At 38.0% G+C, this 25,101-nt stretch overlaps 3 protein-coding genes across 3 annotated transcripts; 2 read left to right on the top strand and 1 right to left on the bottom strand.

The window, feature by feature from the left end:
* The first annotated feature begins 8,717 nt into the window (after positions 1-8,717).
* Positions 8,718-10,563, top strand: LOC115953527 (protein CANDIDATE G-PROTEIN COUPLED RECEPTOR 7-like). Its single transcript, XM_031071239.1, has one exon. The coding sequence runs from the start codon at positions 8,900-8,902 to the stop codon at positions 10,211-10,213; it is 1,314 nt and encodes a 437-aa protein (XP_030927099.1). The 5' UTR covers positions 8,718-8,899; the 3' UTR covers positions 10,214-10,563.
* A 1,606-nt stretch (positions 10,564-12,169) lies between these two features.
* On the top strand, positions 12,170-14,004 carry LOC115952118. Its single transcript, XM_031069198.1, has 2 exons — positions 12,170-12,219; positions 12,321-14,004. The coding sequence occupies exon 2, from the start codon at positions 13,207-13,209 to the stop codon at positions 14,002-14,004; it is 798 nt and encodes a 265-aa protein (XP_030925058.1). The 5' UTR covers positions 12,170-12,219; positions 12,321-13,206.
* A 6,506-nt stretch (positions 14,005-20,510) lies between these two features.
* LOC115953664 lies at positions 20,511-21,161 on the bottom strand. The gene has a single exon (XM_031071416.1). It carries the CDS (start codon positions 21,002-21,004, stop codon positions 20,570-20,572), a length of 435 nt encoding a protein of 144 aa, XP_030927276.1. The 5' UTR covers positions 21,005-21,161; the 3' UTR covers positions 20,511-20,569.
* Positions 21,162-25,101: the final 3,940 nt, after the last annotated feature.

Genomic DNA, 25,101 nt, shown 5'->3' with positions numbered 1-25,101 from the left:
AACCGATAGATGACAAGGATTGACAGGCATTGGCGGATCTCTGATGTCATCAAAACCCTTCTATCCGTCCGAAGAGACGGATAGTAGGATTTTGAGGGGCTATTGTGGGTCCGGGAAGTTTACAATCCGGCCCAAACTCTATCTGGGCCCAGGGCCCGTGCCGAGGAGGTCTTTTGCCAAGGACGAATGATCGATGGCCGGGGTGTCAAGGGGAACGGCTGAGAAACTACCCTGTCCTCGGCACTCCAGAACTTCAATGGGAAGATCAACGTCTTGGTGAAGGCTACCCTCAAACAGCCCCCTGAAGGGGATGTGAGTGGAATGGGGCCCACAGGGAAGCAAGGTGTAAAATTGGATCAAGGAAAATGCGTCCCCTCCTCATTAAATGCACCTGCCAATGTCCAGATCCGATTAATGAGAAAAGACGTTTGGACGGTGTAAACTTCAATCTTCGCAACTGGCAGAAAGTAAGAGGGGGCGGTTGATGGGATGGATATAGAAATAAGCACCTGCCTGATCAACAAGTAGAGGGCTAGGATCAACCAAGACGGACTATATAATGAAAAGGTAGGCGCACCAAACAAGGGGCTGGGAAAAATGGCCAAAATCCAGAGCCTCCCAGCCCACCTCCAGGAGAAAGACTCCAGGGGTGAAGAAAACTTAACCATGTATGAACACCACGAAAAACCCACCATCTGGTGACCAAGGCCTAACATTTCAAACCCACGCTTTACAAATGATATTGTTTGGGGCCTTTTTACATGCGAACCCAATACTGTTCAAGTTCGTTACAAAATCGTGTCCTTACAGAATCCTTGTCTTTCTTTGCAGCCATATATAGTAGATTGTAGCAGCCGAAGAAATCTTACCTAGACTCATTTGAAACCTTCTTCCCTTAATTCCCAACTGAAAGAACATAATTTCAAAATTTGTTGCTTTAATGTCCTAGTGAAAACGCTAAAAAACAGATGGTTTCTACTTTCTACTCTTAATTTGGCTTCTATAGACAACACAAATCTCCCATTTATCCCTAGTTACCAACTTTGTATAGAGTGCATAGTCTATCATTAACAGGCAACATACTGATGAATGTATGCTAGGAATATTGTCAGGAAACCAAACCATTTTGCACCTATCATCCTTGGGTGTTCTTGTACAATCTTATTCCAAGTTGAACTACTAAGTGTACTGACCTGTCTTTACATTTAATTTGTTGTTCATCCCACCAACCCCACACCATGTTCTCCGGCAACGCCCCTTGTCAGACTATCTATTCATAAGATTCATTACTTGTTTATGGGTTATCTGTTCTTTTATTAGATTTTTTTTTTTTTTTTTTTTTGGTTAGGTAATTTTTCTGAAAAAATGTTTAAAGAGCAGAGCCTGTGTATTAGAATTGGGATGTAACATTGAACCATTAAATCTTTGGAAATTTTGAATTGGGATTTGAAGTGAATAAACTTTCAGTGAGAACTATAATGAGACACGGTTGCCCTCAAACGACCTAAGTAAATTAGTTGACTACTTGGTTTTTTTTCTTAATTCCGTTTTTGGATACATATAAAGTGATAAATCAGAATATTATTTAACTGAATCAAAAGAACAAAACTCTTTCCTCCAAGAAGAAATAACAGCAGAAGGAAGACAAGCTAAGAAAAACACCAACACTGTAAATTTTACAGCCCATTTACATCGACAATGAGCTATTAGAAATTACAACTTATGAAAGAGTTTTTTTTTTTTTTTTGAAAAACAAAAAGGAGCTTGCATGTGTAATCATCATCTCACATCCTAAGGTACATGAAAGACCTTGCTAACTCCTTTGCGTCTGCCGCCAAGACTGCAATTTCTCACGATACTATATCCATAATTAGGATTGAGCAAGGGACTCGGCCAACTTGAGAGGTTTTGGGCGGGTTTGAGAATTTTTGGGTCGGGTTTCGAATCTAATTCTATCTCTACGTTTGTTAATTTAGTTGGGTTTTTAATACTTTTAGATTTTTGGTTTTATTCTATGTGAATATCCTGTTTGGGCTAGATTTTCTTGCGTTTTGTGATGCGGGTTTGGCTTGAATCTGAGAGAGAGGCAGGAACTAATAGCTTCTAGTCAGTGGTCATCGTTGATTTCGAGCTTCTTTTGGTACACTATGGTACACCCTTCCTTAGGCCAAGTGCTTATAAGGTAAGGGTGGGAGACGTCTCTCCTCGATGTGGGATTGAACAAATTCGTGAGGGTAGCATCAGCTCCTTGGCCTATTCGGAAAAGATTCGTTCCTCCCACAATTGTTATTGTAGGGGCACAGTTTTGGAGCCCAAACCTCTAGTTTGTGAGTCTTGGTCCAAAGAGCCCAACACAATGAATTTTTTGTAGAGTATGGATCAAAGAACTAGGTTTTAGTAAGTTAAACGGTGTATTGCATGGAATAAAGTAACACATGAATAAGAACAAAAGTCATTATATTGAAAGACCACATGATTTGCTAGAGCTAAACACTTAGTTTGTATATACGAATCAATGCAGTGGGGTTCCATTTCATACTACAGTTCTCTCTTCTTCTCTTTTCGTCCCCCTCTTATGGGGGCTTTTACATATTATATAGGCATTTTCCTGTCATCTAGGCTTTACACTTGTCGATCATCCAAATCTCCACTTGAGCATCTGTCCCATCAGACATCTCTTTCAGGCGGTAGCCAAGGTAGCACTGTTCAGGGGTCTTCTCCACATTAATGCAGTCAGGAAAGTAGCTGTAGTGCATTCAATATGGCGGTGGCAGCTTTTGCTTAGATATTTTGTGTTTCCTTCATTTTCACGTATTTAGGGGATGGGCTTTAGTGCCTGGGATGTCCTTTCGCTTCGGATTTTTAGTGTCCGAGGAGAAATTTCTCCTCGAACTTGTTTTCTTTGTTTCCAATGATGTTTAACGTGGGTTGCTTAAGCCACGTTAACTCCTCGGATGAGCTGGTGTCCTCGAACGGGTCCAAGGCCCAACCTGTTATTTTGGGCCATAGTCCCCACAGTTATATTTTCAAAATCCACACACAATTAAAAAAAAAAAAAAAAAAAAAAAAAAAAAAAAGGAATGTGAAAGGTTTGAACTTTGAAGAGAAACCTTCTGTTTAGTTCAATTTTTTATTATTATTTTACATAACCTTTTTTTTAAAAATACATAAATTACTTGTTATAAACTCTATTTCATTAAAATATTAATATTTTCTTAATCGTTTATCTTTCTTTATTCACAACAAACATAATTTATGTGGCATTTGGTACAGAGGAATTCACATTACTCTTGTCATCCAAATTCCTAGAAATGTGATTCCTTACAATCTGAATGCCTAGGAATATAGTTATTCCTATGTTTGGTTTCATTGAGAATCTCTTAAGATTCCTAAGAATGTGAGATGATAATATTTGGTTGTGGGGCCCAAATGATTTGTGGGCCAGGCCCATCTACCCGGGGAGAATCCAAAGGCCCAAGCTGAGGAGGGCTATGGCCCAAGCTCGACAAGATAGCCTGTGGATACCGTCGAGAGCAGTTCAGTCCTCGGCAGACCCAAAGTCCCCCCAGAAAGAGGGGTAAAAACGGTATAGGACTGAAACTTGGAAGAAAGATCTAAAATATCCAGGGAAAGCTGCCCTTACTGCCATTCAATACTCTGAACCTGACATAGCCGCATTCTTTGGCTTTTACAACCACCCCAACGACTTTGGGTATGGGCTGATGGGACAAATATCAGCCTTGGAAATGTTGACCCTATACGTGGACGAAGGACAGTGAACACAGGCGAGTATAAAAGGAAAAATCAGTAACCTAGAGAGGGGGCTGGGAAAAATGGCCAAAAACCAGAGCCTCCCAGCCCACCTCCAGGAGAAGGACTCCAGGGGTGAAGAAAACTTAACCATGTACGAGCACCACGAAAAACCCACCACCTGGTGACCAAGGCCTAGCCTTTCAAACCCACGCTCTACAAATGACATTGTCTAGGCTTTTTCACGTGCGAATCCAACACTGTTAGGTTCGTTACGAATCGTGTCCTTACAATTGGCGCCGTCTGTGGGAAAGGCTTGTGTGTTGGCATAGGTGGTGGGTCGATAGAGTTTCTTTGTTATTTCTAACCGTTGGTTATAGAGTTCTAGTATAAAGTTCTGCTAGGGGCTACGTTTCTTGACTAGGGGCTTGGCTGAGGAGCTAACTCCCTTAAAGCCAAGGTCCCCCGTAAAGAGCAAACTAGGCACTTGGTGGCGTTAATCGTATGGATAAACTCTAGGGGCTTGGCTGAGGAGCTAACTCCCCTAAAGCCAAGATCCCACACAAAGAGAAAACTAGGTTTTGGACAGAACTAAGGCATTACATGGTCCTCGAACTCAAGTCTATGGGGAAACCAACTACTTGGATGTGGAAAACTAGGTTTTGGACAGAACCAAGGCATTGCATGGTCCTCTGACTTAAGCCTATGGGGAAACCAACTACTTGGATGTGGAAAACTAGGTTTTGGACAGAACCTAGGCATTGCATGGTCCTCGGACTCAAGCCTATGGGGAAACCAACTACTTGGATGTGGAAAACTAGGTTTTGGACAGAACCAAGGCATTGCATGGTCCTCGGACTCAAGCCTATGGGGAAACCAACTACTTGGATGTGGAAAACTAGGTTTTGGACAGAACCAAGGCATTGCATGTTCCTCGGACTCAAGCCTATGGGGAAACCAACTACTTGGATGTGGAAAACTAGGTTTTGGACAGAACCAAGGCATTGCATGGTCCTCGGACTCAAGCCTATGGGGAAACCAACTACTTGGATGTGGAAAACTAGGTTTTGGACAGACCCAAGGCATTGCATGGTCCTCGGACTCAAGCCTATGGGGAAACCAACTACTTGGATGTGGAAAACTAGGTTTTGGACAGAACAAGGCATTGCATGGTCCTCGGACTCAAGCCTATGGGGAAACCAACTACTTGGATGTGGAAAACTAGGTTTTGGACAGAACCAAGGCATTGCATGGTCCTCGGACTCAAGCCTATGGGGAAACCAACTACTTGAATGTGGAAAACTAGGTTTTGGACAGAACCTAGGCATTGCATGGTCCTCGGACTCAAGCCTATGGGGAAACCAACTACTTGGATGTGGAAAACTAGGTTTTGGACAGAACCAAGGCATTGCATGGTCCTCGGACTCAAGCCTATGGGGAAACCAACTACTTGGATGTGGAAAACTAGGTTTCGGACAGAACCAAGGCATTGCATGGTCCTCGGACTCAAGCCTATGGGGAAACCAACTACTTGGATATGGAAAACTAGGTTTCGGACAGAACCAAGGCATTGCATGGTCCTCGGACTCAAGCCTATGGGGAAACCAACTACTTGGATGTGGAAAACTAGGTTTTGGACAGAACCAAGGCATTGCATAGTCCTCGGACTCAAGCCTATGGGGAAACCAACTACTTGGATGAGAAAAAGATTGAGTTTCATAAGATACTGCAAAAGGTTAAGGCCAGAAGGAGTTAAGAAGATGGTGAAACGCCCCACCCTTCAGTAGCCTAAGAGGACTGTTCATTTTGTGGGGGATATCTCCTCGGATGATTGCTTCCTACACCACATCGGGCAACCAGTTATCATCTCGGCTAGTTCTGGGGTAAGTGTCCTTTTTCTCAGATCGGCATTGTTGTGCCAAACAATCCTATTAAAGTTGTGGTGATAACTTTTTCTTAGCAAGTATTTTGGCCCTATGTGGCACTTATTTAAATGCTATATTATTGCGCCGAACTGCCTTCGCAGATTCATAAGAACGCCATTCCCTTTGATAAAGGATTAGGGTCCCAAGTATGGTACTCTAAGGTCGGCGGTATTGTGCCAGGCCGACTCGGTCAGCTCGTCATAATGTTTTTTTTCTTTTCCTGCCTTATGGGAGTTCTAGCCCTAAATGTCACTTGCTTAAATTCAGTATTATTATGCCGGATTATTTTTATAAGTACAGCGCAGGATATTATTTAAATTGGATCGTGTGCCTATGCATTGCGTTACCATTTCAGAAATAAAGAGATAGAACATGCAAAGTACAGTAATAACAATTTTTATTAATGTAAAGATGTATTGCAACATACAAAGAGGGGCTTAAACAAGCCTATACAAAAGATAGATTGCCAAAATCATAAACAAAACAATACATTAAGTAAACGGTCAGATCTTTATTTTAAAACTCGTCTCCGAAGTCTTTTCCGACTCTGCCTTAGTAGCGCCCACAGGGAGAAAGGAACCTTCTTCAGAAGAAAATGGAAGAGATGGAGGAAGAAGATGGAGGAGATGAATGATGAAGATGGAGGACATGAGTAAAGAAAATGGAGGAGATGAATGAAAAGAAGGAGGAGAAGAAGAGGGAAGAGATGAAAAGAAAGAAAAAGGAGTAAAAGAAGGAGAAAGAAAAGCGCCAGGATGGATCTGGTGCTGGGAAGACTAGACTAAGAGAGGGAGGCAAAAGGAGGCGCCAGTGAACGAAGAGAGGAAGAAGCAGGGGCACTTAGTCCCTGCCTCGATCCTGACTCCCAACACACTGGAGCCATATTAGGTATGCTCATGAGAGAGCGGTTGGTACTGATGATGGGTATTCTCGACTCAGTCACGCTGAAAGTTTGACGTGACGAGTCCCTGTTTCGGATTTTGGCTGAAAGGAAGGTGAGACGAATCTTAAGCCTCCGCCATCCTTGCCCTGATAGAGCCATTTCGAGCTTTATTAGAACATGACACTTTGAGGAGGGATATGGTTTCTTCATCATTTGTTATGGTGAACGTACTATGATTTAGTGTATAACTACTGGGTTAAGTAAACGCTAAGGGAGGCTAAGGGTTTCAAATCTCAGAAAGATAAAAGGGTCTCTGCACGAAAGTGATAGCCTCCTACTTGTCTTCTTATAGGAAGGGCAAAACGGAAGGCATTAAATTCGTTCAGGTTTCCAAAAGAATCTGAAAACGAAGATGTGTCCGTTCCATTTCCCCGCCTCGTCAGACGAACCGTCGAATGTAAATGAGTCTCGTAAAGGGAAGTCATTAAAAGCGCGTTTTGAATAATCAAAACGACGAGAACACGTCAGGAGTAAAATCAAAAAACGCCTCGTAGATCAGTACATTTCTTGGACAGATGGAAAACCGCCAACATTAATGAAGGGCCGAATTAAAGGAGCCATCATAAAAGCTCGGCATTACCAAAACCCCCCTTTCCAACCAAGAGGTTGGACAGCCGGGTTTTGAGGGGCTATTGTGGGGCCCAAATGATTTGTGGGCCAGGCCCATCTACCCGGGGAGAATCCAAAGGCCCAAGCCGAGGAGGGCTATGGCCCAAGCTCGACAAGATAGCCTGTGGATACCGCCGAGGGTAGTTCAGTCCTCGGCAGACCCAAAGTCCCCCCAGAAAGAGGGGTAAAAACGGTATAGGACTGAAACTTGGAAGAAAGATCTAAAATATCCAGGGAAAGCTGCCCTTACTGCCATTCAATACTCTGAACCTGACATAACCGCATTCTTTGGCTTTTACAACCACCCCCAACGACTTTGGGTATGGGCTGATGGGACAAATATCAGCCTTGGAAATGTTGACTCTATACGTGGACGAAGGACAGTGAACACAGACGAGTATAAAAGGAAAAATCAGTAACTTAGAGAGGGGGCTGGGAAAAATGGCCAAAAACCAGAGCCTCCCAGCCCACCTCCAGGAGAAGGACTCCAGGGGTGAAGAAAACTTGACCATGTACGAGCACCACGAAAAACCCACCACCTGGTGACCAAGGCCTAACCTTTCAAACCCACGCTCTACAAATGACATTGTCTGGGCTTTTTCACGTGCGAATCCAACACTGTTAGGTTCGTTACGAATCGTGTCCTTACATTGGTTTATTCTGAAGAATCTTAAATGAATTATTTATTTTTCTCATTCTATCCTTAGATTTGAATGTGAACTACCAAGTCCTTTTAAAAAAAAATCTTTCTCTAAATAAATAATGAAAAAAAAAATATAAACTATTAAATATGACAAATTCATTAAAACTGTACTCTAACATTTTAAAATGACAAGTACAATACAAAAATAACTATTTAAATTCTCAAATGCTATATTTTTAATAATAATTTTTAAAAGAGTTTAATCTATAACAAAACAACCTGACAACGTTTAGGTCTATAAGACAAGAGAAAAAGTATTGATGATTTGTTTAATATTTTATTTTAATTGCTTAAATGATAAGGAAAAATGGTTAAAATTGTCAATTTATAAAAAAAATAAAATTTTCTTTAAGTTTGGAAATCTGGATATTTACATGTTTTAAAGGGAATCCACATTCCTATTGAGAGGGTTTAAAGGGGGAATCCAAATTCCTCTAACATCTGATTCCTTAGCGTAATTTGCAATCAAACATAGAAATCTTTAAACATCCTTAAAAATCCTAAAACATTATCCTGTACCAATTACCACATTGTGAACGATTTTCCTTTATCATCGAGATATAGGAATAAAGAATAAAAAATTAAATGTAAAATAAAAAGTAATGACTTAAATTAACAAGATTATTGTAACAACTTTACAAATTTAATCATCTTTAATTCGATTGATTTAAATGATATTGAATACGTAAATAAATGAGTATTTTTCTTTTATTTATTTTGCACTGATGATACAAATGCTTTAAGATTAAGATCCCAAGTCGCAAGATCTGGCTGGCTCTTCAAACAACCGACGGACCCCGTATCATTTTCCAAGGGCAAAACCGTAAAGTCAACGAGTCTCCTCTCTTCAATTTTACTCCAATTTTTCCATTACTTCCATCGTCCTCAAATCTCCTCCTCCTCCATTCTCCAGTCCCTCCTCTCCCCGCGCTCACCACGCCAAATTTGACTGACCAACCCAAAATCAAAATGACGAAAACACCCTTCCTCTTCCTCTCCATCCTCTTCCTTTCCCTCCTCCTCTACCCTTCCTCCGCCGAGATCAAATCCCTCTCCATCGCCTCCGACTCCCGCCCCATGATCCTCTTCGAGAAATTCGGCTTCACCCACACCGGCCACGTCACCATCTCCGTCTCCTCCGTCTCCTTCTCCTCCCCTCACGCCGGCACCGACCCTTCCCTCCTCGGCTTCTTCCTCCTCTCCGAGGAGTCCCTCCTCCAAGTCCTCCTCGAGATCCAGCGGAACCCTCAGTTCTGCGTCCTCAACTCCCACTACATCTCTTTCCTCTTCACCTTCCGCGACCTCTCTCCTCCTCCAAAGTCCTCCTTCAACCACTCCTACCCCGTCACCTCCCCCAACGAGTACTCCCTCTTCTTCGCCAACTGCGCGCCGGAATCCTCCGTCTCCATGGACGTCCGCACCGAGGTCTACAACGTCGATCGCGACGGCTCCAAGGACTTCCTCTCCGCCGGTCAGACTCACCTCCCTTCCCTCTTCTTCGTCTTCTCCCTCGCTTACTTCGCCTTCGTCGGCTTCTGGATCTACATCTGCTTCACCAACAAGCGCTCCGTTCACCGGATCCATCTCCTCATGGCCGGTTTGCTGCTCATGAAGGCCTTGAATCTGATCTGCGCCGCCGAGGACAAGCATTACGTTAAGGTCACCGGCACGCCTCACGGCTGGGACGTGTTGTTCTACATCTTCCAGTTCATTAGGGTTGTGCTGCTGTTCACCGTGATCGTTTTGATCGGAACCGGCTGGTCGTTTTTGAAGCCTTTCTTGCAAGAGAAGGAGAAGAAGGTGTTGATGATTGTGATCCCTCTCCAGGTTCTCGCCAATATCGCCTCCGTCGTGATCGGCGAGACCGGGCCGTTTATCAAGGATTGGGTGACGTGGAACCAGGTGTTCTTGTTGGTCGATATCATATGCTGCTGCGCTATCATTTTCCCAATCGTGTGGTCGATTCGGTCTCTCAGAGAGACCTCGAAGACCGACGGGAAGGCCGCCAGGAATCTGGCGAAATTGCAGCTGTTCAGGCAGTTCTATATGGTGGTGATTGGGTACTTGTATTTCACGAGAATCGTTGTGTTCGCGCTTAGGACAATCGCGGCGTATAAGTATCAGTGGGTGAGCAATGCAGCTGAGGAGATTGCTAGCCTTATTTTCTACATGATTATGTTCTACATGTTTAGGCCAGTGGAGAAGAATGAGTACTTTGTTCTTGATGAGGAGGACGAAGAGGCCGCTGAATTGGCTCTTAGGGATGAAGAATTCGAGCTTTGAAAGATGATTTTGCCGAAACTTGCTGGGTCAGGTTGCTGTTCCTTCTGTTTTGCACATTTTACTTTTATTTTCCTAAAGAATTGTTATTTGAATTTATATGTTTATGGGATAGTGTCTGTATGTTTGAAAATTTGAATTTTCTTTTCATAATGCTGCTAATGAATTACCCGATATAGGTTTAGTTTCAATCATGTTGTTTATCCTTTTTTGTTCAATTGGTTGCTGCCATTTGGCTTTATGTGTAGTGAAAATTGTTACATAACTAGCCTTGTAATGTTTCCGTTACTTTTGTTAATTGAAAGAGTTAACAAATTTCATCACACTTGGTGCTGCTTTAGCCTTGTCTTTTTTTACCAGCCCGTGTTGCGGTGTATCATGTATTTAACTTGTTTAAGTTGTTCATATTGTGCACGATTGTAGAAAAACCATGTACAGGATTTTGTTTTCTGTTGTTTTCCTGAATTTTGTTCAAAAAATTGAACTTTGTTGTTCTATTGCTTATGAAAAATCATTGTGAATGTGATTGTTAATGTCAATATACGTATGCATTCAGGTTAGTTTGTCTCTGCTTGGGATCTCATAGTGCCACATGCGTATTTATCCATGTTAATATGTTATGTCCTAAAACTTTGAGGTAGTTATCTCATTCTCCATTGACTCTAACTTCACAATATTTTCTAACATAGTACAGATAAGTGAGGGGCTCTTAGATTTGACCAGGATACAAGTCATTGCTGATTATGCCCACTTTTACTTGTAAGAGGATTCTTTTGCAAATGTTCTAGGTTGACATAATAAATGTGAAAATGCCTTACTATATTATAGTTAGATCATTAAAGAGACGGAGACTATGCTTAATTTTGTTCATTTTCCTATATCTTTCTTCAGAACTCCCATATATTATGTCGGTTGTAACATGTAAGTAGTTATTGAATTTTTATGCATACATGTAATATGGTTTGATTAGAAAATCCACCTGAGTGCTCCAAAAGGGGTCACACCAGTCTGTGTTTCAGATCTATCTAATTTTGAAAAAGGAAAATGTAAGAATTTAGATTCAATTACTAAGTGAATGATATGAGGGCATAGATACTGATTCTTATCATAGGGACATTTAAAGGTTGAAGTTAGTTGAAACATTCTCAACCAAGTGTAACAATCTTTCCACCTTATCTAATTATAAATTCTAGAAGACACACAATATTATAAAGATCTGAAAAATTTCAATCCTCTGGCGTCTTCTATTTGGCTAACCATTTTTTTATTAAGTTGTAAATATAGCTGTGCAATTTTACCTGGTTATATATGTGCAGATTCTTGTGCTGTTCTCCTATAAATTTTTTTTTTTATCTCACCTATGACCAAGGGAAACAAAACAAACGTTCACGGGTCTTAGTGCATTTTTTAAAATGTTTTGGTGCGCCCCCCCCCCCCCCCCCCCCCCCCCGAAAAAAAAAAAAAAAAAAGGAAAGAAAAAAGAAAGAAAGATGGAGAATGGACATAAGGCACCAAAGTTTATGTACTAAATTGAAAGGAAAAAAGGTTAAGGGGGTCTTACTACAACAACCCTATATAATATATTTTTTTTGATAAACCGTTCCTTCCCTTTGAAACATCATGAGTTCCATTCTTGCCAAATACACCGTAGGACACAATGTGGGACAGCCCTCCATAAATCAACACTCTAATGCCCACCGAAGGAACCTTGCCAACTCGAAAACAACCCTATATAATATTGTAGAAAGAAGGGCTCGTATTTGACAGATTTCAAGCAACTCTCAACCTGTGGTGTGTTTTGAATATGAATGTATACAAATCAAAGTTTCATTTCTTGATTATATTATCTCTGATTCCCTTGAGGGATGGATTCATAATAATAATAATAAAAATCACCTATTCCAATAATAAAAAGGGGGGGGGGGGAGAGAGAGAGAGAGAGAGAGAGAGAGAGAGAGAGAGACCCTCACTTGAATGATCAAATTGGTACTTGTTGCACTGGGTTACAGGTACCCTTTTTCATCTGACATGCGTATCTTTATATTATCTTCTAAGGGATATACATTTTTTATTTGCTTCATAGGTTGATAATTGTGTATTTGATATTTAGGATTGAACTGAGCAGCCTAGGCTGTTCTGCAGAATAAGTGATCTTGTTCCTGGAGTATAAGAGTTTCTTCTATGCTGTTCATTTTGTTCTAAGTATGTCTTGTTTGCTCAGCCCTGTGACTGCTGGCCTTGTATATCTGCTTCTCTTTCACCTTGTAACAATTGTACTGAGCATCCCTAAGATTGAATAGAATTATTGAAGGGATTTTCTTTCTAGAAAGGTAAATTGTATTGAGGGTTCCTAATTTGGTGAATCAAACAATGGATAATTGAACATAATCGGGATAAGGCTTTTGAAGTTGGGCCCTTTAAGTTATATTTGTGATTTGAGAATGTCATAATTGAATGCCCTTTAATCTTGATTAGACTCAAGCATGATCAAGGTCTTTAAGAGGAATTTGCGACTTGCACAAATCATGTGTGCAATTGGGTGGAGGCAGCTCAAGCTGGTATGTCACATCACAATTCACATGTCACACAAATCCCATTCCCATGTATTAGGCATGTGGAATTTGCAACTGGCAACCAACATATATTCTTGAATAGAGGACTTTATTATGCAAAAAGCTGAACTACATTAAGAAAATGGTTGAGGAAGGCTATCCGTTCTCTTAGCATATGTTTGATGTTTTATATGTTTAGGTAAACTGAATTGGATAGTGATTGGTTGTATGGCTTGTGTGTTTGTATCTTAGACTTGTTTCATTATGTGTGTTGCTCTTTACAATACATTTTTATGATCCAGTTTATTGACTTATGGGGATAAATGCCCTTGTGGATATTTTGGGGTGTAAGATAGGGAGCTTGCTTACGACTTATTTAGGTATGTTCCTTGGGGCTTCCTATAAGTTGATGTCAATTTGGAATCCCGTTTTGGAAAAGTTTGAATGTTGGCTAGTGGGCTGGAAGAGTTTATATCTTTCAAAAGGAGGCTGGTTGATCCTATTGAAGAGTTCCCTTTAGAGTCTCCTAGTTTATTATTTATCCTTTTTTACCATTCCCATGAGTGTGGCAGTCTGGCAGATAGGATAGAGAAGTCGATAGAGAAATTTTTGTGGGGAGGATTGGGGGATGAGTTCAAACATCATTTGGTTGGGGTGGGTGGTATAGGGTATGCACTCCTATTGCTAATGGTGGGGATTAGGAAGCTTGCAACATTCAATCAGGCTCTCTTGGGGAAGTTGTTGTGGCGGTTTGGGATTGAGGAAACACATTTATGGAGGCGTGTAGTCATATCAAAATCCAGCGAGGAGTGGGGTGTTAAGAGTGCGAAACCGGTTCTAGGTATCCATGGATGTGGTTTATGGAAGAGCATTAGGATGGGATGTCAGTTATACACTTTGAGGTTGGTATTGGTAACTGGATTTGCTTTTGGCATTTGGCATGATTGTTGGTGTGGTGACCAGTCGTTGAGAGTGGTTTTTCTAGTCTTGTATGATAATTTCACAGATAGGGATGCTTCAATGGCATCCTTATTGGTGAGGTCGTCTATGGGGAAGAGGCAGGGTTGGCATTTTAGATTCTTGCAGGACTTCAATGACTTGGAGTTGGACTTGGTAGCTTCTGTTCTCCATCTTCTGGAATCTCATATTCCCATTACAGAGGATGGTGACAAAGTGAAGTGGAGGTTGAAAAAGAATGAGGAGTTTGATATTCGTTTCTTATATAATGCTAAGGGGTTCTAATTCTGTCCTTCCCTGCAAAGGCATTTGGAGAGTGATGCCCCCCCCACCCCCCCCCCCCCCGCCCACCCCCCCCACACAAAGGTATCATTTTTCGTTTGGACGGTAGCATGGGGGAAGATTCTCACTTGTGAAAATCTTATGAAGAGAGGTTATACTGTAGTAGATAGGTGTTACATGTGCCGATGTAGTGGGTATATTATCGGATGTAGTGGGTATATTATCGGAAAGAGCGATTAATCTTATGTTTGGTTGGAGGAATTTTGTGGGTAATTACTCTTAGAACGTTTGGAACTTGGTTCTGTTATGCTCGATGGGTATCATCAGAGCCCAATAGTCGTACTTTTGAGGATGTCAAGAGCACAAGGAATCAGTTACTAACCACCTTTGTTGGCTCTTTGTTTGACTGGTCTTGGGCAAGGGGTTTTACAACTAGCAATTCCATTCCAATGTTTATAGAGTCCTTTCTTTTTTGTATATAATTTTTTGTAATTCTTTTATCTACTTTGCGCCTGTTGTATATGAAGTGGTCCTTTAATAAAATTATTCTTATAAAATAAAGACTTATGAGGATAAAAATCCCTTCTATTGAATCCTCTAATTTTCTCAATTTTTTATTTAGATGTAAGACGCGTGACATTTAAAAATCACATAAATGTCACATGCCTCACATCTAGCTAAAAATAGGAGGAAAATTCAATGGGAGAGGATATTTTCCCTGATTTATGACCGTTGGCCTATATGGATGGGTTCCCTTCATATTGAATTCCCGATGCCTTGTGTTTGATAATCTGGAGGAAGCATTGGGGAATAAGAATATGTTGAATGGGCATAGAGGAGGAAGCATAGATCATTGCTCATAGGAGAATTCTCTTTCAACAAATTAAACATGTTGAGATACATAGATTTTACTGCTGGATGGGTCATAACTCATAACACTTACAAGAATACCTTTGTCAATTAGAGAATACCCTATAAATAGTAAATACACATGGTATGGAATGTGATTCTAACATGTTATACTGCAGCACATAATGCTGCAAAGTTAGCTTTGAATTCTGCATTACCTTTGTGTTTTAACAAGGAGAATCTACCTGAGGTTATCCTCTCTGATTGTGTGGTAGACTCCCATGCTGTAGTATCCTCTTTTTCGAATGAATGACATTGAAGTTTAGCACCAAAAAAAAAAAAATGTTATATTGATTTGGCCTAAGCCATGGGTAGTCTGGGCATTCAAAGACACGAATCGAGTATTGATTAATGGGATTCAAATCTGTAACTGTCTCTAAGGAGATTACGTCTGAATTGATTGATTAAATGATTACTGATGGAGTAACTATCCATAACATTTTCAATTTGTGAAATACTTTGCTCATGATTTACTTCCCAAATTAGGCAAATTACCATACAAGCCTAATGTTTGATTGCTTATTTGGAGCATTTCCCAATAACGGACCTTGAAGCTTCCTGGAAGGTGGTATTGACCAGCTTAACAAGAATTTAATCTACACTAACTCCTCTAGTGTTTTAGGGTCCAGCTTGATCGAAAGCTTGGCTAGATTTTTCAGGTGTAGAACTTGCAACTCAATTAGACTTTAATTGAATATGTGATGCAAAATTAGACTCTAATTAAAGGTTTTTTTTTTTTTTCAGTTTTTGGTGTGTGTCTATATATATATCTTGATCTGGGTAGCCAAGAGCCTTTTACTTTAATATCGCTATCCTACAAACACTTGGGAGCAAATAACTAAAAACAATATATCAAAAACTAAGAAAACATAAATATCAAATCAACTAAGGTACATAAGGATGTATTTTTTTGAAAAGGAGAAAAAAGAAGAATTTTTGGAAACATTACAATTTCAATCTAGTGCTTCTAACACACAATAGTTAATAAACCGTTAAGAGAGGGGGAGACAAATAACCAAAGACATCACATCGTAAACTGAGAAAACATACACAAAACAACCAATGTTCATAAGGATTTATTCTTTTGAAAGGGAGAAAAAATGAGAAGGAAATTTAAACAATATCCTTTGTTTAGATCCAAAGACTATTAGGAGTAGTTAAATATTAAAGTTGTGATATTCATCATATATATATATATATATATGATATCCTTTGAACAAAAGAGTATACTTTCCCTTTTGTCTTGTTCAAGACACAGCCAGATCGAAGTATTTTTCCATAGCCATTAATTCCTCTATTTAAGCTTCACGAGTTTTTAATCAACCAATAATCCTCTCCCTCCTTAGTACCATAGCCTACCACGAGGATGGCATGGGTACCATCTGGTACAATTTCTAGATTCAAGGGATTCTAAGGGCTTCTATAAATTTCCTAAAACCAATAGGCAAAAAACTAAATAGAAAATATCAAAACAATACTTTTTTATTTATTTTAATAAACATCAAAACAATTTGATATAAAGGTATTTATAAAGGTATCAAAACAATACCTTTATAAACTACATTTAGCTTTGCAAATTCAGGAAAAACATGCACAGTAGCAGCCACAAGATAAATTTTTGACCTGCTCAGGAAAGCAATTTGATTATCATCACTAATTCTCTAAAAATTTTCAATTTTAAAAGAAATAAAAAAAGAAAATACATAAGAAACCAAATAATGAACATAAACACAAATATAAATAAACGCCTAAATATATATATATACATTACCCTTTCTGTTGGTTTACATTAGCTTCTTTTTTTTTCCCTACAAATGATAGTCTTAGTAGAAATGTCATTCCTCATTATCCAATCAAATGCTTTGTTAATTCTATGAGTACTTGAGCAGCAACCTTTTTATCAGGTTCCACGGGCCTCAATTCACAACAATCCAGCACTACTCCGCGAGATTACAACAAACTAAACCGACCAAAAAAGTTTACCCTCAAATAGACATACCATTGATAAAATCAATCATAGATACCACCTTAACAAAGTCAGCAACCCAAGCATCAATCAGCATCACACCAATGCATGCGACTGTGACCTATCCCAAGCAGCAACACATAAACCCTATCACGACGATAACCTTTGAAACAATTACAATGATGAAATTGGCAAACCCAACAATGGTTCCCCCCCCCCTCCCCCAAAAACCATTAAAAGCCCCCAACCTACAAACCCACAACAGCAACATCCAACCTCAACCATAAGCCACTACTGTCCTCAAAAGAACTTAAATTGAAGAAGTTGGTAAAGGTTGTAGATCGGTGACAAAGTCAGGAATTAGAATTCTTTTTCATTGTTTTAGGAGGAGAGAGAGAGAGCTTAGTAACGTAAGCTTGTAATCAAGTAGGGCATTAAAGTGATTGAAAATATGACGAAATTGACTTCAATGGGATTGTGTGGTGGTCTGTTAGTACCTGTTTGGATTCAAATTATAACGTCTGCGTCTGCGTCTGCTTTTTTTTTTTTTGAGAAGCACGTTTTGTGGTTGTGGTGCTTTACCAGTGGGTCCCATGCACTATTCACAGGACCCACAAACCTCTTTTTTCAACAAAACTTTCATTAAAAATGGGTCCCACGGTACTATGCACACATTTAAAAATTATTTTGCTACAGTGTTTTCAGTTTTCAGTAAAATAAACGGTATCCAAACATACCCTTAGTATAGAGTTACCATACCTCTCGTCCTTGGGTTAATGGGCAAATGCTTATGCGAGAGAAATAAAAAAGAGAGATGGCGGAAGCTCTAGCAAGGATTCCAAGCTCAGTTGGCTTTATATATAAGTTTGACATTGTCCCCTTTAGAAAATATTAAGTTGAAGTTGAAAACATCACAAAGACATTCTTCTCACGTTGCATTGTAATTTCAGGATAAACATCACCCGACCCCTTTAGTTTTTTAGTTGTGTCTTGACAAAAGAATCATTCAAAAGTCTTTCAGTGCGGTTCCCATCCCATTCAGCAAAACGGATTTTAAAAGGCAAAACCAAACATTCTCTGGTTTTTTCCCTTTTGTTTTTCTTTTCTTGATTTGGGTCCGAGAGAGTTTGGTTGGTTGTGGGGGAGTTTGGGCCTCACTTGAAACTTACGAAACTATTGCACCTTTTTTTCTTTTTCCTAATAATCAAGCTCGCTGCACTGGGTCCGACAACATTTTGTGCATATTGCTGTCAGCATGAACTTTGATTCATGGAAATTAAAGTGAGTAAGAGATTGATAATTTGCTAGTCATCATATCAGTTCTCATTCTTCCATACTTGAAAATCTTCATGAGTCCCATTTAGTATGCAAGTTTTAGCAAAAGCATATTGATTAGACCCGTAGAATGCAAGTTTCCGCAAAGCCTTGGTTTGGTGGTTGCTATGATTGTATTTTATCTTCTTTCTTTCACGCCCATACACTTGACACCACCAATCACATGAGGCATCCTATACATTGTCCTCCTTTTTTTTTTTTTTTTTTTTTTTTTTTTTTTTTTTTTTTTTTTTTTTTTTTTTTTTTAATGCTTGCGTTTAAGAGGAAGATACTCGAATAATTGCTAGCATAATCTATGGCCATGCTCATTACGAAAATATTTCTTATATTTGTATGACTTTTCATATATATATATATATATATATATATATTAGAAAAAAACCTTTGTAATTCAACTAAAAGACCAAAGTTTATCTTATTCTTTATTTCCTACTTATTAGAGGTTATAACTTGATAAAGGGTCCATTTGTTTAATGGGCTGTGTTTATAATTGTTACTCAATTTTACACGCACCCTATATTTGAATTGAAACTGTAATTTGAAGTCACAATTTTAAAAAATGGGGTATATGTAAAACTGTGTAACCATTTATGTGCAATAAATATTATCCTTTGTTTAAATTTGTAAACTAGATTATGCTTAAGCCAATTTGTAACAACTTTTTTTAGAATACTACTATATATAGAGAGAGAGAGAGAGAGAGAGAGAGAGAGAGAGAGAGAGAGAGAGAGAGAGAGAGAGAGTTTTACTTCCTAATTACTTCTTAATGTTTAGTGAAAGCTCACTGTAGGTTTCACTAAATTGAGATGCAAAGATGTTTCAAATGGCTTACAGCAGTACTTAGTGGAGAATTTTGCCGAAACAGTAGGCTTTTCAATGAGAAGATTTCTTTGACCCAATGAACCATTTTTATTCCTCTATGGTCTTTACAGTCGACCATTCATTATCACAAAAAGAGCATCCAAGGCAAATTGGAAAATTTTTTTCCCCTCAAATAAATTATACTATAAATTGAGTTTTCCCAGTGGGAATGGAACTTATGAGTAATATTGCACTGAGACTTCATCATGGCCATTGAAATTATTTAATCGAACAGTGGTTGATCTTGATCCATATATAAGCTTGTCTATAGGCCCAACACTTCCAATCCGTCACAATATTCCTTTACATCGAACCATTTGGTGCAGTAATTAACTAACTACTGACTGACTTGACTCATAATATGAACCACTAATTAAGCAGGTTAGCGATTTTGTACCAAAACTACACCTAAACAAGTCTCCTAATGAGTTGGAAACATGATTACATGGTCAAAAATCCCCATCTCCAACTTCATACGAAATTAGTACAAATTGATAGGCTTTGCAATTCACATGCATTGCAAGAGAATCTAATGAAGAAAATATTGTATATGCCTTTCGTCAAAGAATTTGGATTGGATTAGTTAGCTAAGCACCAATTATATTTTTTTTTTTAAATAAGCAATTTTTTTTAATGGTTATACTTAGATGCTTAAAAATAATACCTGGTCAAAACTCAAAAGAAGAAGAAAAAAGAAATTTATAGACTCGTTCCAAAACAAGTGGTCATCTGTGGACCCAATTTATCATAGAATTTGTTCCTTTGAAAAGTTGAAGTAACAACAAAGAGTACTTCCCTTTTCCGCACTTTCCCCTCGCTTGTAACAACAAAAAAGCTACAAAAATACGTTTACATCTTCCATTCCTTCCATGGTAAGAAAACCTTTACAATACGTGTGTGTTCTGTGTGTGTGTGTTTGAGAGAGAGAGAGAGAGACAATAAGATTATTCCTTAATTAGAACATTACATGAATAACAAAGACCCATTTTGCCACTAAGTCCCTACTGTATTTTCCCATCAACATAACTCAACACAAAATTAAAGAAACACCTGCCATTTTTTTGTGTGCGTGGAAGAAGAACTTCTCTCAATTACAAAGCATATAAAACTATAAGTTAATGGGAAAATACAATAAATTTATTTCCTTAACTAGAACAACATGTGTGTTCTATGTGTGTGTGTGCTTGAGAGAGAGAGAGATACAATAAAATTATTTCTTAATTAGAACAACTCAGAAGTGGGAAAAAAAAAAAAAAAAACAGAATTACACTTCCTTCTAATCCCATTACATGCAGATACAACCCATTTTTCCACAAAGTCCCTACTGTATTTTCCCATTAACATAACTTAACACAAAATTAAAGAAACCCCTGCCATTTTTTTTTTTTTGTGTGCGTAGAAGAAGAACTTCTCTTAATTATAAAGCATATAAAACTTAAAAAAAGAAAAAAAAGAGAGGAAGTAATTAACTCAAGTGTATGAGTCAAGTCAATCATGTCAATCCACCACATCTACACTAGCACTGCAAGACAAAAACCTGTGAAAGATCCTAAACAAGGCGACGCATGAAAATTCCTTCACTTTCCTGAAAACCAAACACTTCTTCTTAACCCCTCGAATCTTTCTCTTCCTTCCAGGAATCATTCTCTCTTTCACTCTCCCAAAACATTTCTGGGTCTTCTCAGGCATAGTCTCTTTCCTTGAAAACGTGTAGCTTCTCAAATAAAGCTGTCTGCATGAAATACTATCCACAACCTTGGGGTGCCCTTGACCATGGCCATGACCATGACCTCCTGTGCGCTCTAAGCTCACTGACTTCACAAACTCTGCATCAGACTCGGGCCACTTGTAGAGGTTCACATAGGTGGCTCGGACAGGAACACGAGGGTCACGTGCGTCACTGACACAGCTTGATATGCAAACTGAGCTCATTTTTTTGGTGTATGAGCTAGGTTCAGAGAGTTTGTGCAGTACTACTAAGTTTTGGTTTTGGCCCTTGGGGTATAAATTGAGACAAGACTTAGATTGTAAGAAAAGGTGTATAGAAGGTAGAGAGAGAGAGAGAGAGAGAGATTAATGGGGTACGTTGTAGCTAGTGGGGATTTTTATCATGTTAAAATGTGTCATATTTATAATGATTTGGCATTATTAGCAATGACTGTGTCTTGGCGTGTGTGCGGTGTTAGTGTTAGGCCAAGATTAGATAAACTATTCTTCCTACACAAAAAGAAGCACAAAAAAGAGAATAATTTTACTGAACAAATATATATGCCAATGGTAAGATAGAGTTTTTTTTTTTTTTTTTTTTTTTTTTGAGAAAATGGTAAGATAGAGTTGGAGCAATGATTAGCATGAGAATGGAGTAAATTTATAAATATAAGTAAGTTGATTATAATGGTGAGGATTATTTTCTTTTTTTTCTTCGATCGAATGACAACAAAGGGTTACACATATGCATAACGTATTTAACTCTTCATCACCTTCAAATACTAAAATTTTGGATTGATAGTGACAAGCATGATACTCACATAGAGTATAATAGTAGTGAACTAACACAGTGTAGTAGACTTAGTAGTATACTATTAACAGGTACGTGTTATCTTTTCCACAATTAAAGAGCACTGGCTAGAGCTCCTTAGCGCCACCAAATTGACGAGTCATTATAAATGTATGGTCTGTACATTTTCTTTTACTGGTTATTGTATTTGCTTTGATTTCTTTTAATTATAGTCTTTGGTAAAGTTATAAGAATAAGTTTATTTTGTAAATTTAGAATACATATCATTTGTCTCACTTTTTGTATATATATTCAACCAACCAGTACCTTGATTAGTCGAATTTAGGCTGCGCTTGTTTTAGGTGAATTTTTGTATATATATTCAACCAACCAGTACCTTGATTAGTCGAATTTAGGCTGCGCTTGTTTTAGGTGAAAAACATTTACATAAAATGTTTTACACCCTTAAAGGTGTTTGGGTGGACAAGAAAATACGGTCAAACTGAAACCAATTTTTAGTTTACAATAAAATAGGATTTGGTGGACTGTAAAATATTTTACAATTTTGTTTTCCCAACATTCATTTTACACCCTTCAGCTACATAAACAAAGAGCCCTTGTTCATGTAAATGCTGCTCTCAGCCTCATATTCATTATCGAATGCTACCTTTAACCTCATCCTCACCGTTGAACGTCCACTAATGAACATTGCCCTCGTTCTCCATTTTTCTCTCTTTTTCACTTAGACCTAGCTATGAAGCCCTAAAGCACGATTTGTCGAAATCAAGCTAGCAAGTACCAAAATCGAACCACCCATGACCCGATCTCGTTGTCTTTGCCTGAAACTTGCCGTTGCCGCCTCTAGATTGTCGCCTCTACCTCTTAATCTCATCTCTCTCTCTCTCTCTCTCTCTCTCTCTCTCTCTCTCAATTTTACCAGATTTGATGAATGATTTTGTTTTGATTTTTTTTTTCTTTTGGTGTGTCTATTGACTTTTGAGATTTTCTTTGGCGGCTAGAAAAATGAGAGAAACTATTAGAAAATGTGTTTTCTAAGGTATTTTTAGGAACACAACCAAGCACTTGAAAATATATTTCAAAGCATTTTTTTGGAATGCAACTAAACACCTGAAAGTTTTTCCTTTCTAAAAAAAAAAATTTCACTTAAAAATATTTTACACTCGAAAAACATTTTATGTCAAGCCAAACACAACCTTAGTTGAATTTGTGGGTGTGGCATGTTGATGATAAGGAGTAGAGGCTAATGACAAGGGCAGAAAAGAGGCAATTATCTTTAATGAAGATTGCTGCCTCCCATAGTTAGATCTAGATTTTTCGATGACTAGGAATTTTCTTGTGAAGAATTAATAGTAGATGATGTGGCATTTTCAGAAAAACTAAATTGAGTGTCACATGTTAATGTTCACCCATAAATATAGTATCATTGTTGAATTTCATTGAGAAACCTAAAATTTGAGTGTCACATGTTAATGTCACATGTTAATGTTCACCCCTAAATATATTGTTATTGTTGAATTTAATTGAAAAACCTAAAATTTGAGTGTCATATGTTAACGTCCACTCCTAAATATAGTATCAAAATTGTTTAATTTAATTGAGAAACCTAAAGTTCAAGTGTTACATGTTAGTGTCCACCCCTAAATATAGTATTATTATTGTTGAATTTAATTAAGAAACCTAAAATTTGAGTGTCACATGTTAATGTCCACTTTTAAATATGCTATCATTATTGAATTTAATTGAGAAAATTAAAATACATCAAATTTAAACTCCCGTCTACTTTTTTATATCTAAGTAACCATTAGTGTGGTTGCTCAAACCCCAAAGTATTCCACCGCAGGTATCATACATGCATGCCCTTTAAATTAATTGTATATGACTAATGATATCTTTTAGGATATTAGACGGCAAATTTTTTTTTTTTTTTTAAGAGCATGACTTATGACAATCTCATTCAAGACCTAATTAAATTTTAAGGGGGGACCCTTCGAAAAGTCATAGATTCATTGATTCAGATTCATAAAGAGTTGCATGTGAGAATTCATAGAGTAAAACATGCACAAATGAAAATAGTAAAAAAATTTCATAATCAAACTTTATATATGCTACATTATATTCCAATTTACACTCCATGCAATTTGTTGGGTGAGGGATGCTTTTCGCTCAACGGCTGAACAAGAAAAGCCTTCCTAAGCTTAACTATTCCTCAGTCCGAAACTATGGTGTGAGTCGTGTGACCCACAATGGCTGCGAAGAGTTTGGTTTTAATGGGGCTCACTCATAGACAAGTCAACCCAACACAATTTTTTTTTAAACAACTTAAAAAAAAAAGAAGGTAATATTAGTTTGGTTTTCGTCGTTATCCAACCAAAAAATTGGGTTCGTTATTCATGATTTGGAGGAGGCAGAAGAAAAGAATAAAATAAATAAAGGGATATGCAGAAAAAGATAAAAGAGGAGCAATTAATGCATATATGGCTAACCAAATCCTCCCCCCACCTCTTCATAGGTGCTGCAAAATTCAGATTGGCGCCTCCCCCCCTCCCCCCAAAAGGGGGAAAAAGTTAACTGGTGTTAAAGGTATTAGTTTAAAAAATATTTTTAAAAATTTTTTAATGAAAAAAAAAGATTGATTTTTTTTACACATTTTTATACTTTTCATGAATATTGTATCAAAACTTTCTTAAAACATTTTATTTATAAATGTTCAAAGGGCACTTGTTAACACTACCCAACAAAAAACAAAAACAAAAACAAAAATTATCCTAAGATGGATTGTGTAATTAGCTTCTTCTTTTTTTGAGTCAAAGTGTTGAATTCTAACACAATATACTAAGGTGAATTGTTAAACAACAAAATAACGTAGAAAAAATAACAAGACATCTTTTGAGAAAGTGCCTCTAATATATGTCATGAAAGCAAGGTTATCAAAATTGGGATTCTACGTAGGATCGTGAAAGGTAGGTGGGATCATGGATCGTAGGATCGGATCGTGGATCATAAGATCCTACATTATTTGAGAAAAAAACAAAAAATACACATTGATATGTTAAATAATCACATAAATTATATTATACATTCATTCATAAAAAACCAAAAATTTGCATCCATTTGATATAATTAACATACATCACTACATCCATTTGTAAGTATAATTTAAAGAGGCCAAAAACCTTAAAAAGTGACACTCTATTGGGATGTTGTTTTGTATTTGAGTCTAACTGAAACTCTAACTCTTTACATTATAATAGCAAAACTTGGTCTATTGGGATGTTATTTTTCATTTGGTTCCAACTGAGGCTTCTATAAAGTTAAAGAAGATTACAAGAAATCAAGATTATTTGGGATCGTCAGAATCATACGATCCTGAACAATCGCAAAAATCCTTGAAAGATTTGGATCGTTTTGGGCAGGTGGAATCGTAAAATCGCAGGATCGTAGGAACCAAATCGGGATTTTGACAACCATGCACGAAAGTGATTTGTAATTTGGTACACGGATGGCTATATTC

This window comes from Quercus lobata, chromosome 7 (genome assembly GCF_001633185.2).
Source record: "Quercus lobata isolate SW786 chromosome 7, ValleyOak3.0 Primary Assembly, whole genome shotgun sequence".
NCBI classification, from domain to species: Eukaryota; Viridiplantae; Streptophyta; class Magnoliopsida; order Fagales; family Fagaceae; genus Quercus; species Quercus lobata.
Note: the sequence above shows the minus strand (reverse complement) of the source record. Positions and strands in the feature narration are given on the sequence as shown.

Coding starts and splice junctions, on each gene's coding strand:
- LOC115952118 (XM_031069198.1), top strand. CDS start 13,207: ATGTTGGCTAGTGGGCTGGAAGAGTTTATATCTTTCAAAAGGAGGCTG.
- LOC115953527 (XM_031071239.1), top strand. CDS start 8,900: ATGACGAAAACACCCTTCCTCTTCCTCTCCATCCTCTTCCTTTCCCTC.
- LOC115953664 (XM_031071416.1), bottom strand. CDS start 21,004: ATGAGCTCAGTTTGCATATCAAGCTGTGTCAGTGACGCACGTGACCCT.